The sequence below is a fragment of the Athalia rosae genome, chromosome 3, assembly GCF_917208135.1.
Source record: "Athalia rosae chromosome 3, iyAthRosa1.1, whole genome shotgun sequence".
Classification (NCBI taxonomy): Eukaryota; Metazoa; Arthropoda; class Insecta; order Hymenoptera; family Athaliidae; genus Athalia; species Athalia rosae.
The window spans coordinates 6,003,052-6,018,260 of record NC_064028.1 but is presented as its reverse complement, the minus strand read 5'-3'; the positions used below and the strand labels follow the sequence as shown (position 1 = coordinate 6,018,260).

At 41.8% G+C, this 15,209-nt stretch overlaps 4 protein-coding genes across 5 annotated transcripts; 2 read left to right on the top strand and 2 right to left on the bottom strand.

Moving 5' to 3' along the window:
- The first annotated feature begins 133 nt into the window (after nt 1–133).
- On the top strand, nt 134–4,419 carry LOC105687673 (facilitated trehalose transporter Tret1-like). The gene is made up of 5 exons (XM_048652953.1): nt 134–2,112; nt 2,184–2,463; nt 2,529–2,943; nt 3,029–3,269; nt 3,345–4,419. The coding sequence occupies exons 1-5, from the start codon at nt 2,064–2,066 to the stop codon at nt 3,761–3,763; spliced, it is 1,404 nt and encodes a 467-aa protein (XP_048508910.1). The 5' UTR covers nt 134–2,063; the 3' UTR covers nt 3,764–4,419.
- Nucleotides 4,420–4,560: 141 nt separating this feature from the next.
- On the top strand, nt 4,561–6,410 carry LOC105687672 (facilitated trehalose transporter Tret1-like). Its single transcript, XM_048651847.1, has 5 exons — nt 4,561–4,684; nt 4,748–5,027; nt 5,108–5,522; nt 5,608–5,848; nt 5,950–6,410. Exons 1-5 carry the CDS (start codon nt 4,639–4,641, stop codon nt 6,354–6,356), a joined length of 1,389 nt encoding a protein of 462 aa, XP_048507804.1. The 5' UTR covers nt 4,561–4,638; the 3' UTR covers nt 6,357–6,410.
- LOC105687723 (laccase-2-like) lies at nt 6,240–10,902 on the bottom strand. 2 transcript variants are annotated; one of them, XM_012403575.4, is made up of 10 exons: nt 10,549–10,902; nt 10,194–10,392; nt 9,516–9,806; nt 8,147–8,420; nt 7,861–8,065; nt 7,601–7,785; nt 7,317–7,518; nt 7,014–7,220; nt 6,716–6,949; nt 6,240–6,636 (listed from the first exon to the last, which is right to left on the bottom strand). In XM_012403575.4, the coding sequence occupies exons 1-10, from the start codon at nt 10,631–10,633 to the stop codon at nt 6,464–6,466; spliced, it is 2,055 nt and encodes a 684-aa protein (XP_012258998.2). In that variant the 5' UTR covers nt 10,634–10,902; the 3' UTR covers nt 6,240–6,463. The 2 variants fall into 2 exon arrangements, with proteins under 2 accessions (XP_012258998.2, XP_048508902.1); XM_048652945.1 differs by lacking the exons at nt 10,194–10,392; nt 10,549–10,902 and adding an exon at nt 9,885–10,119.
- Nucleotides 10,903–12,285: 1,383 nt separating this feature from the next.
- LOC105687670 (laccase-1-like) lies at nt 12,286–15,144 on the bottom strand. The gene is made up of 10 exons (XM_012403485.2): nt 15,009–15,144; nt 14,805–14,934; nt 14,416–14,700; nt 14,078–14,351; nt 13,789–13,993; nt 13,539–13,723; nt 13,243–13,438; nt 12,939–13,151; nt 12,623–12,853; nt 12,286–12,533 (listed from the first exon to the last, which is right to left on the bottom strand). Exons 1-10 carry the CDS (start codon nt 15,142–15,144, stop codon nt 12,355–12,357), a joined length of 2,034 nt encoding a protein of 677 aa, XP_012258908.2. The 3' UTR covers nt 12,286–12,354.
- Between the last annotated feature and the right edge of the window lie 65 nt (nt 15,145–15,209).

Genomic DNA, 15,209 nt, shown 5'->3' with positions numbered 1-15,209 from the left:
TTCGAACATAATAAAATCAAGAATAACTCAAATTACTTTGTCTTTTTCATTTCTTATGGTCAGTTTCCCTCAAAATAAGCTAGCAGTAATCGGTTAACATATTTTTATCCCAAAAACCTTGGTACCCTTCTTCATAAAAATATGTTTCATATAATTTTATGACAAGAGGGTTGACAGAAAACGAATTCATTATAAATTATCTTTGGTTAAAAAAAAAATCTTCAATTAGCGTAATCATCCGAGTCAGAATTGAGACACTTGAAGAATTTGACTATTGAAACCAGCTAGTCAGTAAAAAATTTGGTCACGAATGAAAAATTCATATTCCAATCTGATTTCCATTTTTCAGGCTACTTTTTGAATATTGTTCCCATATTTTTTTATGTTTCGAACACATCCCTGGAATACTTTTTTCCACAATTATGTCCCGCGTCATTACGACGATCATAGATATATTGATCTTACAATTAGATACATTATGCTACCATGTTCGGTGTTTTGCTGATATTGCGTCTGGTGTATAACGTTCGCTCCTGTTTGTAATGGTATGAATAGGTTTCTTGATAATCGCCCGCGTTGCACTCGGTTTTGTCAGCTCTGTAAATACTTTTATATTTATGCCTTTATGTTGTTCTTACTTATTGTTAGCTAATTCGAGTCTTCATCTTATTATTCAAGAAGAGTAGGATGCAATACTGCCTTACTGATATAACTGCATCAGTGACCATCGATGGCTAGTATTTGAATTTTTTTTCACCGTCATTTGAAGTATCGCATATTGCGGAGACGATTGCAAAGAGTTCTTTTCTAATATCTAGCAGTGTACTTTTATTCGATTTCGTTCAGCAAATTCAAAGAGTAAGTCATAATTACTAGCCGGATGGACTGCAATTTTTTTTAACTGTCCTGAAAATCGACGTACTGGACCCCTGAAGGTTTCATTACTGAATCGATTGAATGTCGTATCATAAATTATTTCCTTTTGAGATTCGACTTCATTTTTCTAAAATCCGAAAAGGAAATTGACTTTTGACGATTACATTCCGAATCATTTCAAAAAAAGTTCAACATTCGCGTTTTTATCTCCACCATAGATATATTTCCTCCTCCTTCTCCTCAAATGGTTCTCTTAGGTCTGCTGAGAAGCGTAAGCTTACTTTGACTTCACAGACGTTTTCTCAACAGTCTCTATTATTTTTGGAAACATCTGAATAAACTTATTTGCATCAAAATTACGAAAAGTGAATGACCGAATCCAGTCTGTTAATGAACAATATCTTACTTCTCATTGAGAGTTGGAATCATCGTGTTTGGTGTAATAGTCGTCTTGCCTTATCCCTCTTTAGTTAAGTCTTCTATGTTGGCCGATGGCGATTGATTCAGACAGCATCTTGCCGATGACTGAAAACATTCATTATTCGATTAGTGTTAGTTAGATCTGAATCTTATTGACTTTGAAAAAGAGGATTCAATATTGTCGCGCGATGACTTTTCGAGTTATCAGATGATGGAATCGGGAATGTCATATGTCTAGAGGTTGTTCTGTGTGTATTGGCTGTTAGAGATAATAAGTAAGATAAAAACGATCGTATATTTCTCAAGTCGTTAAATTAATGGTTTTCAAATCACCCGATTTCCGAGCTGATAAGCATCCTTGGTTATTGGCTGAATTTCGCACAGGTATTATCAGTATTTTTACTTACAGTGCCAATAAATTACTATAAAAACGTTGAATGATCACGAGTACAATTATTCACAATGATCTCACGAAACTTTTGCATGATTCCAAGAAAACTAATAGACACAACTATTTCTCACTAGTTCTATGTCTTTTTACTGCAGGGGGTCATCATCACTTCCCTTGATGTACCGATAAAAATTATCATTCGTTCTTAAAATCGTTCAATCAATTGAACTGAAATCACGGCTATCGATACGATAACATCATTTGTATCGGTGTCATTCTGTGCAAGCGATTAGATTCTTCTTTTACACAATTAGCTGCACGGAGGTTGTATTCGTTCATCGTTTCGATACGATATACGGAAAGCGCAAAGAGCATCATGCAGGAGAAATCGAGAATCAGGAATCAAATAATTACCGTTATTGCAGGTAGGTGTTACAAAAAAACTGTACAGTATCTCATTTGCATCGACCCCCCTATAACTTCGAAATGACTTCAGCAACCCTGGCCACATTGTGCGGAGGATATCACACGGGATGGACGTCACCGTCTCTCGTAAAACTGCAGGCCATTGACTCGGATCTTCCCGTAACCGGAGCTCAGGGTTCTTGGATCGCCAGTATTTTCTCCATTGCATTTTTACCTGGTGTGTTCATTTCCGGTTTGACAGTCAACAGATGGGGTCGGAAGACCGCCCTTCTTTTGACAGCCATCCCCAACTCAATGTCCTGCATTCTGATCGTAGCAGCACAGAATTATTGGTGGTTCTATGTCTCAAGGTATGACAGGTAACTTCGAGAAAAATTCCATGGATTTTAACTGAACAAAATATCATTTCAATTAGGGTACTAGCTGGCTTAGGTTCCGGGATGGCGTGCACAGTGATCCCAATGTACCTCGGGGAAATATCGGAAGATAGAATTCGCGGTGCTCTAGGCGTTATGATCGATCTAATGGACAGTCTTGGAATTTTAATCGCTTACTCAGTTGGTCCATGGGTGAGTCGAGAAGCCCTTGGTTGCGTAGGACTTGCCATGCCAGTTTTGTTTGCACTGATCTTCTCCTGGATGCCGGAATCTCCGCATTTTCTGGTGATGAAAGACAAGCCAGAAGAAGCTGAAAAAAGTCTGAAATGGCTCCTGAGAAGGTCCAAAGTAGCGTCAGAAGATATGGTGAAGATGACAAAGAACGTAGAATGTAATGAAACGAATTCAAAGGGCACAATAAAAGAACTTTTAATGGAAAAAGGAAATCGCAAGGTTCGTAAGATGATCCTGCCTCTCTAATTGTATGAACTTCTACTTCTCTTTTGTACTAAAAAATTTAATATCACTCGATCTGTAGGCCCTTCTGATCGTCACCGTGCTGATGACCGCGCAACAAGTGAGTGGAATTTCAGCGATACGCGCGTATACTGGATTAATTTTCTCCAGGGCTGGGGCCACCCTGGACGTAGGAATGGCGCATATCATCACCGGAGCAGTTCAATTCATTGGCGGACTATTAGGCATGTTCATTGTAGATCATGCTGGACGAAAACCTCTTTTATTGTCTTCGATATCTGGTTGTATACTATTTTTAGTGGGTAAGCGTCATGATTCATGCGCAGCAGATTGCCCATGAAACTTTGTGACCGTAGGAAACTACGTATATTTTTCAGGAGAGGCTGCATATTTTCAATTAGAGGCCATGGAATTCGACATGAATTCGATTTCGTGGTTTTCGGCAGCGAGTATCGTGGGCTACTTGCTCAGCTATTCGATTGGACTTGGATGTCTTCCCTTCGTAATACTGTCGGAATTGTTTTCGTACAATGTAAAGACAATCGCTACCATGTGGGCGATAGTAGTTATCTCAATAAGTGCAATGGTTGTTACTAAACTTTATCAGTTAATTGCCGACACATATGGGATTCATATTGCATTCTGGGGATTCGCTGGAGCTACACTGCTCACAGGATTATTCTTTTACTTTGTTTTACCTGAGACGAAGCAAAGGTCATTTAACGAGATACAAAAAGAACTTCGGAGTACGAAGGCGTCCAAGATGGCGGTGGAGAAGCCACCGTCTGTGTGTTGAAATCTCATGGGTCGATATTTTCGGTCAAATCTCTTCACATAATGGGTGATGTATCCCTACTTCAAAATTGTCTGGAATACAAGGCCTTGCTACATGCCGTCCCTAGATGTTATCGATATATTTAACTGTTAACATGATATACCATAATTATCTCTAAGAGTGATCATAATTCAGCTTGATTGAAGATTTTTAAACTATAATTGAATCATGTAATTAGCTCAGATGAAAAAATTAAACTTGAAAAACATTCAGAAATCCCATCACCAGAATATCGTTATTCATTGAATTCCTCAGCGAATTTCTATGCAACGACACCATTGATTGCATCGGTTAGTGGGTGTAACTAGTTACCGATTAACAAGTATGACCCTGGATTAAACTTAAATTTTCACTCGAGTTAAATCTCAGGAATATGTTCGGTTTTATTTTTATAGGTTTCGAATTTTTTTAGGTCGAATTTAGACGTGTGACTGTGTAATTGAAATTGCTGTACGAACTTGAATAAAATTATCGAAGAAAAAAATGATTGATTTCTTACGTCATCTATTCCTGGATCCACGATTATTTGATCGAATTGTTCCGAAATTTCACAAAAATTTGAGCTGCACACGAATTTTGAATAATGCAATTGTCTTTCGACGAGCGATAATGGTAGCGTTTGGCGATAAAAAATTATATCTCAAAAATCTCCGATCGATTAATGACAAAACAGGGACGTATAATTTAACGATAATCTAGCATCCGAATCGGTTTTTTTCAATAACAATGATTGGGATCTTGTCAAATACATATAAGGTGCTGCTCATACGCTCGCATAAAATGTTCAAGTTCGTCGACCTAATCGGTGCATTATTGTCAGTGCATCTTCGAGCATCATGGAGAAGTCGAGCATCGGGAATCAAATAATCACCATGCTGGCAGGTAGGGATAAAACCCAAATTACATTCACATAACCGTGCAATACCTTGAAATTTTTTCAATCAGCAACCCTGTCCACATTGTGCGGTGGAATCCACACCGGATGGACCTCCCCGTCTCTGGTAAAACTGCAGGCCAATAACTCCGACGTCCCCGTAACTCCGGATCAGGGTTCTTGGATTGCTAGTATTTATCCCATCTCATTTATACCTGGTGTATTCATTGCCGGACTGATAGTGAACAGATGGGGTCGAAAGGTCACCCTTCATTTGATAGCGATACCCGAGGCGCTTGCCTTCGCTTTGATCATAGCGGCGAAAAATTACTGGTGGCTCTACATAGCGAGGTTTATACAATAGGGAATGAACATTGGAAAAATTCGCTCACTTTCATTCGCTCGATAATAATCATTCAGATCGATTACAGGGCGTTAGCCGGCGTGAGTTCCGGTATGACCTGCACAGCGATACCGATGTATTTGGGCGAGATATCGGAAGACAGAGTGCGCGGTGCTCTGGGCGTGATAATCAATCTGATGGACAGTGTCGGAATTTTACTAGCTTACTCCGTTGGGCCTTGGGTGAGCCGCGTAACTCTTGGTTGCGTGGGACTTGCCGTCCCGGTCATTTTTACGCTGTCTTTCCTCTGGATGCCGGAATCCCCGCATTTCCTGGTGATGAAAGACAAGCCAGAAGAAGCCGAAAAGAGTCTGAAATGGCTCTTGAAAAAAACAGTTCTGTCACCAGAAGATCTGACGAAGATTAAAGAGAACGTGGAGTTTGAGAAAAAAAATGACAAAGGAACTATAAAAGATCTTCTTACGGAAAAAGGAAATCGAAAGGTTCGTGTACGATAAAGATTTATTGAAATTCAACGAACTACCGTTCGTCGTACTACTCAAGGATTTTTCTCTGCTTCACTCGTAGGCTCTTTTGATCGTCACCGTACTCATGTGCACGCAACAAATAAGTGGAGTTTCGGCGATACGTGCGTACACTGGATTAATTTTCACCAGAGCTGGAGCCACACTGGATGTGGGTATCGTGCTCATCATTATTGGGGTGGTTCAATTCATCGGTGGACTACTGGGAATGTTTCTTGTAGATCACGCTGGACGAAAACCCCTTTTGTTGTATTCAATTGCCGGTTGCGTGATATGTCTCATTGGTAGGTGTATACCTCGTGCATTCGTGTGCCACCGATTCTTTATAATAAATTTTTGAATAAACGACAAGCGAACGGATAAAAAAATGACCTTTGTTTTTCAGGAGAGGCTGTATACTTTCAACTGGAGGCAATCGGAGTGGACGTTAGTTCGCTGACGTGGATATCTGTGACGAGTATCGTGGGCTACTTGCTCAGTTATTCGATCGGACTCGGATGTCTGGCTTTTGTGATACTCTCCGAGTTGTTTGCGTACAATGTAAAGACGATCGCTACCATGTGGGCGATCGTGATTATCTCAGTAAGCGCCATGACCGTAACTAAACTTTATCAGATTGTCGCCGACACTTATGGAGTTCACGCTGCCTTTTGGGGATTCGCGGGAGCTACGATACTAGCGGGATTATTTTTTTATTTCGTCCTACCCGAAACGAAACAGAAGTCGTTCGCTGACATACAAAAAAACTTGCGAAATTCTAATGCATCTGACACAGTCATCATCAAAGCATAGGGTACGTCTTTTGATATCTCAATTTTTTCAAATCCAAAGAAATTTCTCACTTCATTTTAGAATATTTATTTACCCCTCACTCGAACGTCGTTCGGTCGTCCAATTTCTTACCACCCAACCGGCTTCTTCTCGACTCTCATATCCACCGGTGGTGTGTAGCTGTAGCACTTGGGAAAACCAGGCGGTACCGGTGGCATGTCCTGTTGTTGACCGACGTGGAAAATTACGTTCATTCCGATGGATACGTGGTAGAGAAAATGACAGTGGAACAGCCACCAACCTGGAATAATTGTCATCGTTAATTCTACGATCGATCCAGCACTTTAATATTTGAAGTGAAATCGACGCTAAAATTTTACCGGGGTTGTCGGCCTTGAATCGGAATACAACGTATCCAGCTTGCGGGACGAATATCGTGTCCTTTCCCGGTGGTTGTTGGTAACCCGCTGAATCTAGCATTCTCTGGTGTTCTTGAAGAACCGCGTTGATGTCACTTCTGGAAATGTTCCTTTTATCTGCGAAGCTTCCGATCTTCAGTATCCGAAAAGAGTAGCCGTGCAGATGAAACGGGTGGCCCAACATGGGTTGAGAAACTGTCACCAACGGTTAGAGGATTTTTCCGAATACGAAACAAGGCATCATTCGGTCGAAGCTTACCTTCATCGTACATGACGACCTCGACAATTGCACCTCTTTTTATGTGATGAGTATGGGGACATTGACAAACGGTGCCGCAGTTCTTCGGTAAATTATTCCGATTGCAAGTATCGGACGATGTTACGGGTTGGGAAACTGGCGGTACTTTCGGAAATGAAAAAGAAATTCCATCGACTATACTCGTTATGTGATCCGCGTCTGCCGCAACTGGTATTGAAACGAATAGAAAACAATGAGATAATAACATTTTTTCGTACGCGCAGTTCAAACCCCGTCATGAATATCGCAAAAATAGGCACTTGCCCAAATATCGAGAGTAGGTTCCAGGTTTGAAAAGTTCTTTGATCGTGTCATTGTAAGAGAAGAATTGGAAGGGTAATATGATACGATGATCGGCTTGTGCTTTCATGATCTCCTTCGATACCGTATCGACGGACTTCAATTGATTCGCACAGACTACGTTGTTTCGGACCGTTTCGCAGTTACCGTCTAGAGGATTGTAAATCTAGAAAAATATCTCCCAACAGAAATATATACAAAAAAATCTATAAAATCAGCAACGATTATCAGCTAGGCCGATAACTCACCCTTCCTGGTTCAAGTCCAAGTTGGTACCCTGGCTCTGGAGTTTGCGGATATTCCGGACCTCTGGCGTACCTGAGGATTGCAAGTTGATTCGGATTAAATCTGATGCACTCTCCTAGCGCTTTAACTTGGATCCAGTAGGCACCTACGGCCTGATCAGCGGTCAGGATGAAGTCCACTCGTTCTCCTGGTGTGGAAACCACGTTGAAATTTCAATGCCTCGTCTAGGATGAATAAAAAAAAAAAAACATCATATTCTCACCAGAGCTCGAGGTAATTGTATTCACGGGTACTGGTTTGACGGACTCCCCATCCTGCGCGATAAGTAAGACAGAATGTCCTTCGATGGTCATCTGAACGGGACAAACGGAGCTGAGGGAATTGATCATCCTGAAACGATATCTTTTCCCGGATTGAACCAGGAACGACTCCAGCTGAACTTGAGTTCTTTTTTTTGTAGTTGGATCCTGCGAGACAGACAATTAAATTTGTGCTAACGATCACTCGATAGTTTGACTCGGAATTTTTGGTATAAGCTCAGTTTTTACCGTCCATCGTCCTTTTCCGTTGATGAGAACGTTCTCTGGTATTTGTCCAGGATTATTTTTCACGCGTCCGGGAAACCGTTCCGAACTCATTTCGTGCATCCAGTCACTCAAGAGAATCACGTGAGTCAGTAGATCCTCGTCGTAGAGTTTCATGTGAGGTTCCATTCTCGGTGATTGTCGAACGATAAGGCTTCCGTATTGTCCGTCTATCTTTTGAATGCCAGCATGCGAGTGGTAGAAATGAGTTCCCGCGTTACCAGCGATAAATTGGTACCTGAATGAAAATTATTATTTCACGGTTGAAAGATCATGATCGAATCCTGTTCTAAAACTAGGGTCGAAACACAATGTTTTTTTTTTTAATGGTATTCTCATGTATTTTAATTTCAGGAATCCGAAGTCACAAGCTGAATTGATCCATCCATGAAATTGATCGAGTTATCGTCAATTTTTCACTTTTCGAAGCAGAAAAATTGAGATATCTCAATGGGAAAAATTCGTAGCTCAATTTGACCAACGGATTCGTGTTTCTGAGGACAAAATACGTAAGAAAAGTGTCCTACAATCGATTTTAAAAATACTTCATTTTTGACCCAAAAATCGAAAAAATCCAAAGGGGTACCCCTTGGAATTTTGTCGATTTTGGGTCAAAAAAAAATAATTCATTTTATATGCTATTCTTATGTATTTTGACCCCAGAAATCCGAATCCACAAGTTAAATTGATCTATCTCTGAAATTAAAAAAGTTATCGCTGATTTTTCACGTTTTGAAGCAGAAAAATGGAGATATCTCGATGGGAAAAATTCGTAGCTCAATTTGACCGACGGATTCGTGTTCCTGAGGTCAAAATACGTAAGAAAAGTGCCCTACGACCGATTTTTAAAATACTTCATTTTTGACCAAAAAATCGAAAAAATCCAAAGGGGTACCCCTTGGAATTTTGTCGATTTTGGGGTCAAAAATCGAATTTTTTTTTTATCGGATTTCCTATGCTAATTCTATGTATTTTGATCTCAGGAATCCGAATTCGGAACCCAAATTGATCTATCTACGAAATTGAACGAGTCATCGCCAAATTTTCCGTTGCGTACAATGAAAAATTAAGGATATTTCTACGTGATTTTTTTTTGCTCATTTCCATCGACGAATGCTTAGTCTTGGGGTCGAAATGAGCTAGAAAACCATCCTCTAATTAGTTTTGAAAATACTTCATCTTTCACCCGAAAATCGAAACAATTCAGAGGGGTAGATACCCCTTGGATCGGACATTGAAGAAAAATTATGGGACAAAATTTCGAACGACGAACGAAATGAAATGTGCAATGCTGGTTCAAATCGAAAAAAGAATGAAATAATTTATCGGTCACCTGAACGTCGTTCCCGACGGAATTGGGCACTGTGTTAAAAGTGGAACTCCGTCGTAGTACTGAGAACCCTGTTGCCAGATTCCATGCCAATGAAGGCCGACTTCCATACCTTCGATATTATTATGAACATCGATAATTATCCTGTCGTTCAGACAGACCTGGATGCTCGGCCCAGGCAACATTCTGTTGATGGCTAACATCCCTCTTTCAACGCCATCGGCTTCGACGCACTGACAACTTGGTACGTTTGTGATCTGGTTGGTGTTGTTTGGCTTGCAGAGTTCACAGGCTCTGAAAAATCGGAATTTTCGAAATTGTCGAGCCGTCCCAGCTGTGAAAGGTAGAAATTTTCACACGGCGTTATCGTACCGCGATACGTCACGCAGGCCGGTGGAGAAGTTACACGCTGATAATTTACGTACGGAAACCAATCGCAAAACACCATCTATATATCGCATGCGTCCAGTTATCCGGTGGCACACTCGTTTTCTATTGCGTGTTTTTTTTTCACACGGACTATGAATTATGGAAGTCCATTTCTACGTACTGTTATAACTATGCGGAATGCCTTTCTAATAACTTCTCTTTCCACACCCGTCTTCTTTAACCGATTTTGCATGTTTACGCAGTCAACACTGTTTAGCTGGATTAATTACCCGTAATAACACGTTCACGCACCTGCCCATAGTCGTGTAAAATTCCATGGTGAATTGATAGTAACAAAATCTAGGTGGTTCTCCGTCCTCGCAGGCCCTCGCACAATCCTCGGGACTCGACATATCATTCCGTCGAGTTTTCGGCTGATTCTCCCAAAAATATTTACCTCTACTGCCCGACCACGACCGAGATGATCCGCTATCGTCTACGTCGTTCGATTCTTTCAAGGGAATTCGAAAAAGGTTACGATTATTTTCTCGTCGTGACGAACGTTAATTATTATTAGCGAGTCTGCGTTGATCGATATCAATTTTCGGTTGAAAAAAGAAAAAAAAAAAGAAAAATACTATCGACCTAGTGATTTCGAGTTACTGACCTTCCCAACTTTGTGCCCAGGCGAATCGCGAGAGTATGACGACGGCGATAACGAGATGGCCGAAAAAGGATTCCCGCAGGAGCATGGTGAACCGGTCGGCGTGATCCGATCGTGAGCTTATTCGACTGAGTTTAGTTTACGAAGTAACTCCTTAGCTATGCTTGTGGATACGTTATTATGCAATGGTCACGGTGTGGAAAGCTCGCCACCTACGGACAGCTGCGGTTTATCGATGGGGAAAAGTTTCCCCTGTCAAAAAGACTCGTAATCCGGTTACCAGGACTCGTAGACATGCAACGAAAGTTTCCAGTCGACTAAGGTCGACGCTTTAAAAATTTCTGGTATTAAAGGACGCCGTACGATTGTAATTATCGTTATTTCGTAGATTAACGAGTCTTCGCTAAACACGTGAAGGTAGAGGTGTATCCCCCGTTCTAAGGAACAATGATAACGCGACGGGGTAATATTAATGCGAATTAACGAGTACCAGGAAAAAAAGCACTAACGAGTACCATTCGTTCGAACATGTGGCGCACTTTCGTGCAAAATAAAAATATTTCTAACGATACCGATGCGCAAATACATTTCCTACTTACATAAATTATAATAGTTGATGACTACCGGCGTTATCGGGTAACAATTCCCGTTGCATTTTAGAAGGGCTTTCTAACAACGGCGCGATGAAATGAAAATATGCACATAAATATCTTCAATAGCAAAAGCCTCGAACGTTAACTCACGTCGTCACGCCCGAGCGGCTATCGAAATATCTCATACCGTAGTACGTTGATTGCGCGAACGATTTTCGAAAAAGAAAACCAAATCCCGTTCAAAATTGGTTCGATCGAATTTACGGCGCGTTACGTTTCGCAGGTAACGATAGGGACGTCGCGGATGGTTGACCACTCCGTAGACCCGCTACAAGCCTGTAATCACAGTTACATAATTATTTACCGCGCCCTGAAATGCCTGCAAAACGCGTTGGGTTTTACCTGATTAACGTATGAGTAATTCGTAATCTGTGTCGTGGATCATTGCCGTTATGGAAAATGCAACGATGAAGGGATTGAGGCGTTGTCGATACCCGGAAGTAACGAGACCGTCTTTGACCGGCCTCGTCGACGCCGAGATTATTTTCTAGTAACCGAGAGGTAATGTGACGAAGAAAGACTGGAGCACAGGAGCGTGTGTGCAACGAAGGTAAAATATAAATTGATAACAAGGGACTTGAGATTTTGAAACAGGTCGAACAACGGCTCTCATTGTTGGTAGACCGGTATAAAATCGTATTGCGTGAGTCAGTTTAACGATTAAAAAAAATCAAGTAGAAAGTACGGGACACTTGGAACAGAAAAAGATCAGATGACGAATACGGGTCAGATTTTATATCACAGTTCACCGAACACCTCGCCACTGATCTACGATATATTCAATGAGTACCGGCTATCAATTTCGATTCGTTCATAGTTCGTGAATATATATTTTTTTTTTTTTCTCCAACCTTCGAATCCCCGTGAATTTATTTTTCAACGAATTACAATAACTTGACGTATTTCGAAAGCTTATGCAATTATCAGTACGTGAAGTCGATTGTTTATTACGCACAGAGAGACAAGGTCGGCGATAATGTTCGAACCATTGTATGTCTACGTTCCGTCGTTATTGCACTTGAAATTCCTATCGAAAAATGAATGAGATAACGAATTGAAACTCACAAGTTGAAAAAAAAAACACATATACAAACATATATTTTTATTCAAAAATAATTATCGCAAGGCAGATTGATGAAAAAAAAACAAAGACTCATCAATGGGACTGCGATTTCCTGTCGGGACGTCTCGAAGATCTGATCGGAGGTATGTAATTTCCGCATTTCGGAAACCCGGATGGTACTGGCGAAAGATCGCTCTGGTTACCCACGTGTATCGCGATCTCCATGCCGATCGGTGGATGATATACGAAGTGACAGTGGTACAGCCACCAGCCTGACCAGAATGAATTCGGTTTATCAATCATCTTTGTAAGGATTCGTCGTTAGAATTTCTCATATGAGTGTAAAAGTGGCAAAACTCACCGGGGTTATTGGCGCGGAATCTGAAAACAACGTAACCGTTGCTGGGTACAGGAATCGTGTCTTTGCCCGGTGGTAAATCGAACCTCCTACGGATCAATCCTTTTTTGTCGAGATCGCGAACGTGTTTCATAGATATTTTAGTGATGTTCTTGTCCGGAGATCGAGCCATACTAATCACTCTGAACGCGTGACCGTGCAAATGGAAAGGGTGATGAAGTTGCGCCACTCCAACTGCAGAGACATAGAAAAGCGATGATTAATTATTGAAGCTCACGTAATCACTCGAGATGATTTCGCGTAACAATTCCGCACGTACCTTCGTCGACGGTCATCACTTCGACTATGGAATTTTTTTTCACATGGTGGGTATGCGTACATTTGCAAAACTCCCCACAATCGGGAGGGCGATTGTGTCCGTTGCAGAATTGTTCGGGGGGAATATCCTTCGGTTGGGTCAGCGGAGGTGACGATGGAAATTCATAGGATATTCCATCGATGAGCGAAACGATCGGGGGGCCAGTTGGTGGAACTGTTCGTGTGATGTATAAGCGATGAAAATAGATATACGTGGATAATTGCGAACTAGATTGATTTTTGAAATCGCCGAACGGCTGACTCACTCAAAAAAGTTTCGTACTCCTTGGTTCCGTAAAGTCTCGTGGTGTTGAATTCGGAAAATTTATAGGACAAGTAGATCCGGACATCCGGATTAGGGGCGAGAATTCCCGGGTCTATTTTCTCGTCGCTCTTCAGTTGATTGATGCACACGGCGTCGGTTCTTGGTTCTTCGCATAATCCGTCGACTGGATTGAGTAACTTGAAATTATTGAAACGAACGATCAGACGAGAAATGATAAACGTGGATCGTTATTGTTTATTTCCATAAGAATTCATATATGTATTTATATTTACTCACCACCGGCATAGGGAGACAATTGTCGTAGGTAGGTTGCGGTGAAGTTGGTTTTTCAGGTGCTCCTTCGTACCTCAATATCGCGAATTGCTGTACTTTGTTTTCACTGCATTCACCGAGAGCTCGAAGTTGTATCCAGTACGTACCGACGGGCTGATCCGCGTTCAGAACAAAATCGTAACGTTCGCCTTTAACATAAAATTACGATGAGCAACACCACGTGTCACCCCGTGACAAACAAATATCACCTCACCCGATAGAGCGTTTATGGCATCGACGTCCACGGGCACAAATGCTTCTCCGTCGGTCGCGATCGCCTTCATCCTATGTCCTTCGATAACCAGTTGAGAGATGCAGACGCTGCAGAATGCACATATCATTCTAAATCTGTATTTGCGACCTTTCTTCACCGTGAACACCGAGAGGGGTGTCTTGGTAGTGGTATTGGTGATCGGGTCCTGAAAGCGAGACGATCAGGAATCAGTGAAATTTTCGAGAAACTAGAACGCCCAGTTTTGTCCGCGGATGATTCGTTTCCGTACCTCGTACCGTCCCTTTCCATTGATCAAACAGGACGGCGGGGCTTGACCTCTGCGCACACTTTGACGTCCCGGAAAACGTTCGTTGGCCAATTCGTGAAACCAATCGCTCAGAACAATAACGTGGTCAGGTTTGTCTTCGTCGTAGTACGGACCGCTTGGATCCACGCAACGCGGTACCCCGACAACGATGCTTCCGTAAAGACCGTCCATTTTTTGTAGACCCGTATGAGCGTGCCAGAAATGCGTACCGGGATTATCGGCGACCCATTGATATCTGTGGATCGATACGCGATCGTTAATGAACAGTCGCACGATAATCGGCGATTTTTTCAACGCACCGAAAAGTCACGCCGTGGGGAATGGGACACTGCGTGAGCATAGGGACCCCGTCGTACCACGGAGAGCCGTTTTGCAGGATACCGTGCCAGTGAAGGGTGAGCTCCGTGCCCTCCATCTTGTTAACAACGTCTATCACGGCCGTGTCACCCTTACAAAGTCGGATGCTGGGCCCCGGTATCTTTCGGTTTATCGTTAACACAGCTCTCTCGACACCGTCGCCAACGACACACTGACAAGAATCGTGGAGGGTGTTGTTGTCGGAAGGAGTGCAGATATCGCAGGCCCTGGTACATTCGCAATGTCAGTTTTTCGCCTTTTTTTTCCATTCACAAAACGACGATGGAGAAAAAATAAATAAACAAATTGAGAAATCACCGGGTTTACATACTCTGACAGTACAGTGTACAGTTCCGCAGTAAATTTGTAGTAGCATGTCTTCGGCTTTCCGTTCGGTCTACACTCCCGCGCACACTCCTCGGATGACGAGAGAACGACATTGCTGGCGTTTAATACTTTTTCTGCGAACATCGGAGATGGCCGATCGAAATTGAGAATAGAATAAGTCAGGTGGATCACCTGATTGAAAATTTACCTTTGTTATTTTGCGGCTTCTGTACAGCTGCACAACTGCACTGAATTAAACTACAGATCAGTAACACAGAGAAGAAGAGCGAATTAACATTACGAAATAATAATCTTCGGAACCGACTTAAATTTGATGTCTTCATTTTCTCTTCGCGAACTTATGAAGGAATTGTGGTCTATATATAGGTGAAGAAATACTGTACACACA

Excerpts from the sequence above, each read along its gene's own strand:
- LOC105687672 (XM_048651847.1), top strand. The coding sequence starts at position 4,639 with ATGGAGAAGTCGAGCATCGGGAATCAAATAATCACCATGCTGGCAG. Across the intron at positions 5,028-5,107 it reads TGGTGGCTCTACATAGCGAG|GGCGTTAGCCGGCGTGAGTT; the intron begins GTTTATACAATA and ends GATCGATTACAG. Across the intron at positions 5,523-5,607 it reads CGGAAAAAGGAAATCGAAAG|GCTCTTTTGATCGTCACCGT; the intron begins GTTCGTGTACGA and ends CTTCACTCGTAG.
- LOC105687673 (XM_048652953.1), top strand. The coding sequence starts at position 2,064 with ATGCAGGAGAAATCGAGAATCAGGAATCAAATAATTACCGTTATTGCA. Across the intron at positions 2,944-3,028 it reads TGGAAAAAGGAAATCGCAAG|GCCCTTCTGATCGTCACCGT; the intron begins GTTCGTAAGATG and ends CTCGATCTGTAG. Across the intron at positions 3,270-3,344 it reads TTGTATACTATTTTTAGTGG|GAGAGGCTGCATATTTTCAA; the intron begins GTAAGCGTCATG and ends TATATTTTTCAG.
- LOC105687723 (XM_012403575.4), bottom strand. The coding sequence starts at position 10,633 with ATGCTCCTGCGGGAATCCTTTTTCGGCCATCTCGTTATCGCCGTCGTC. Across the intron at positions 9,807-10,193 it reads TTTTACACGACTATGGGCAG|AGCCTGTGAACTCTGCAAGC; the intron begins GTGCGTGAACGT and ends CCGATTTTTCAG. Across the intron at positions 8,421-9,515 it reads CCGTCGGGAACGACGTTCAG|GTACCAATTTATCGCTGGTA; the intron begins GTGACCGATAAA and ends ATTTTCATTCAG.
- LOC105687670 (XM_012403485.2), bottom strand. The coding sequence starts at position 15,144 with ATGAAGACATCAAATTTAAGTCGGTTCCGAAGATTATTATTTCGTAAT. Across the intron at positions 14,352-14,415 it reads CCCCACGGCGTGACTTTTCG|ATATCAATGGGTCGCCGATA; the intron begins GTGCGTTGAAAA and ends ATCGATCCACAG. Across the intron at positions 13,152-13,242 it reads GGAGTACGAAACTTTTTTGA|TTCCACCAACTGGCCCCCCG; the intron begins GTGAGTCAGCCG and ends TCACACGAACAG.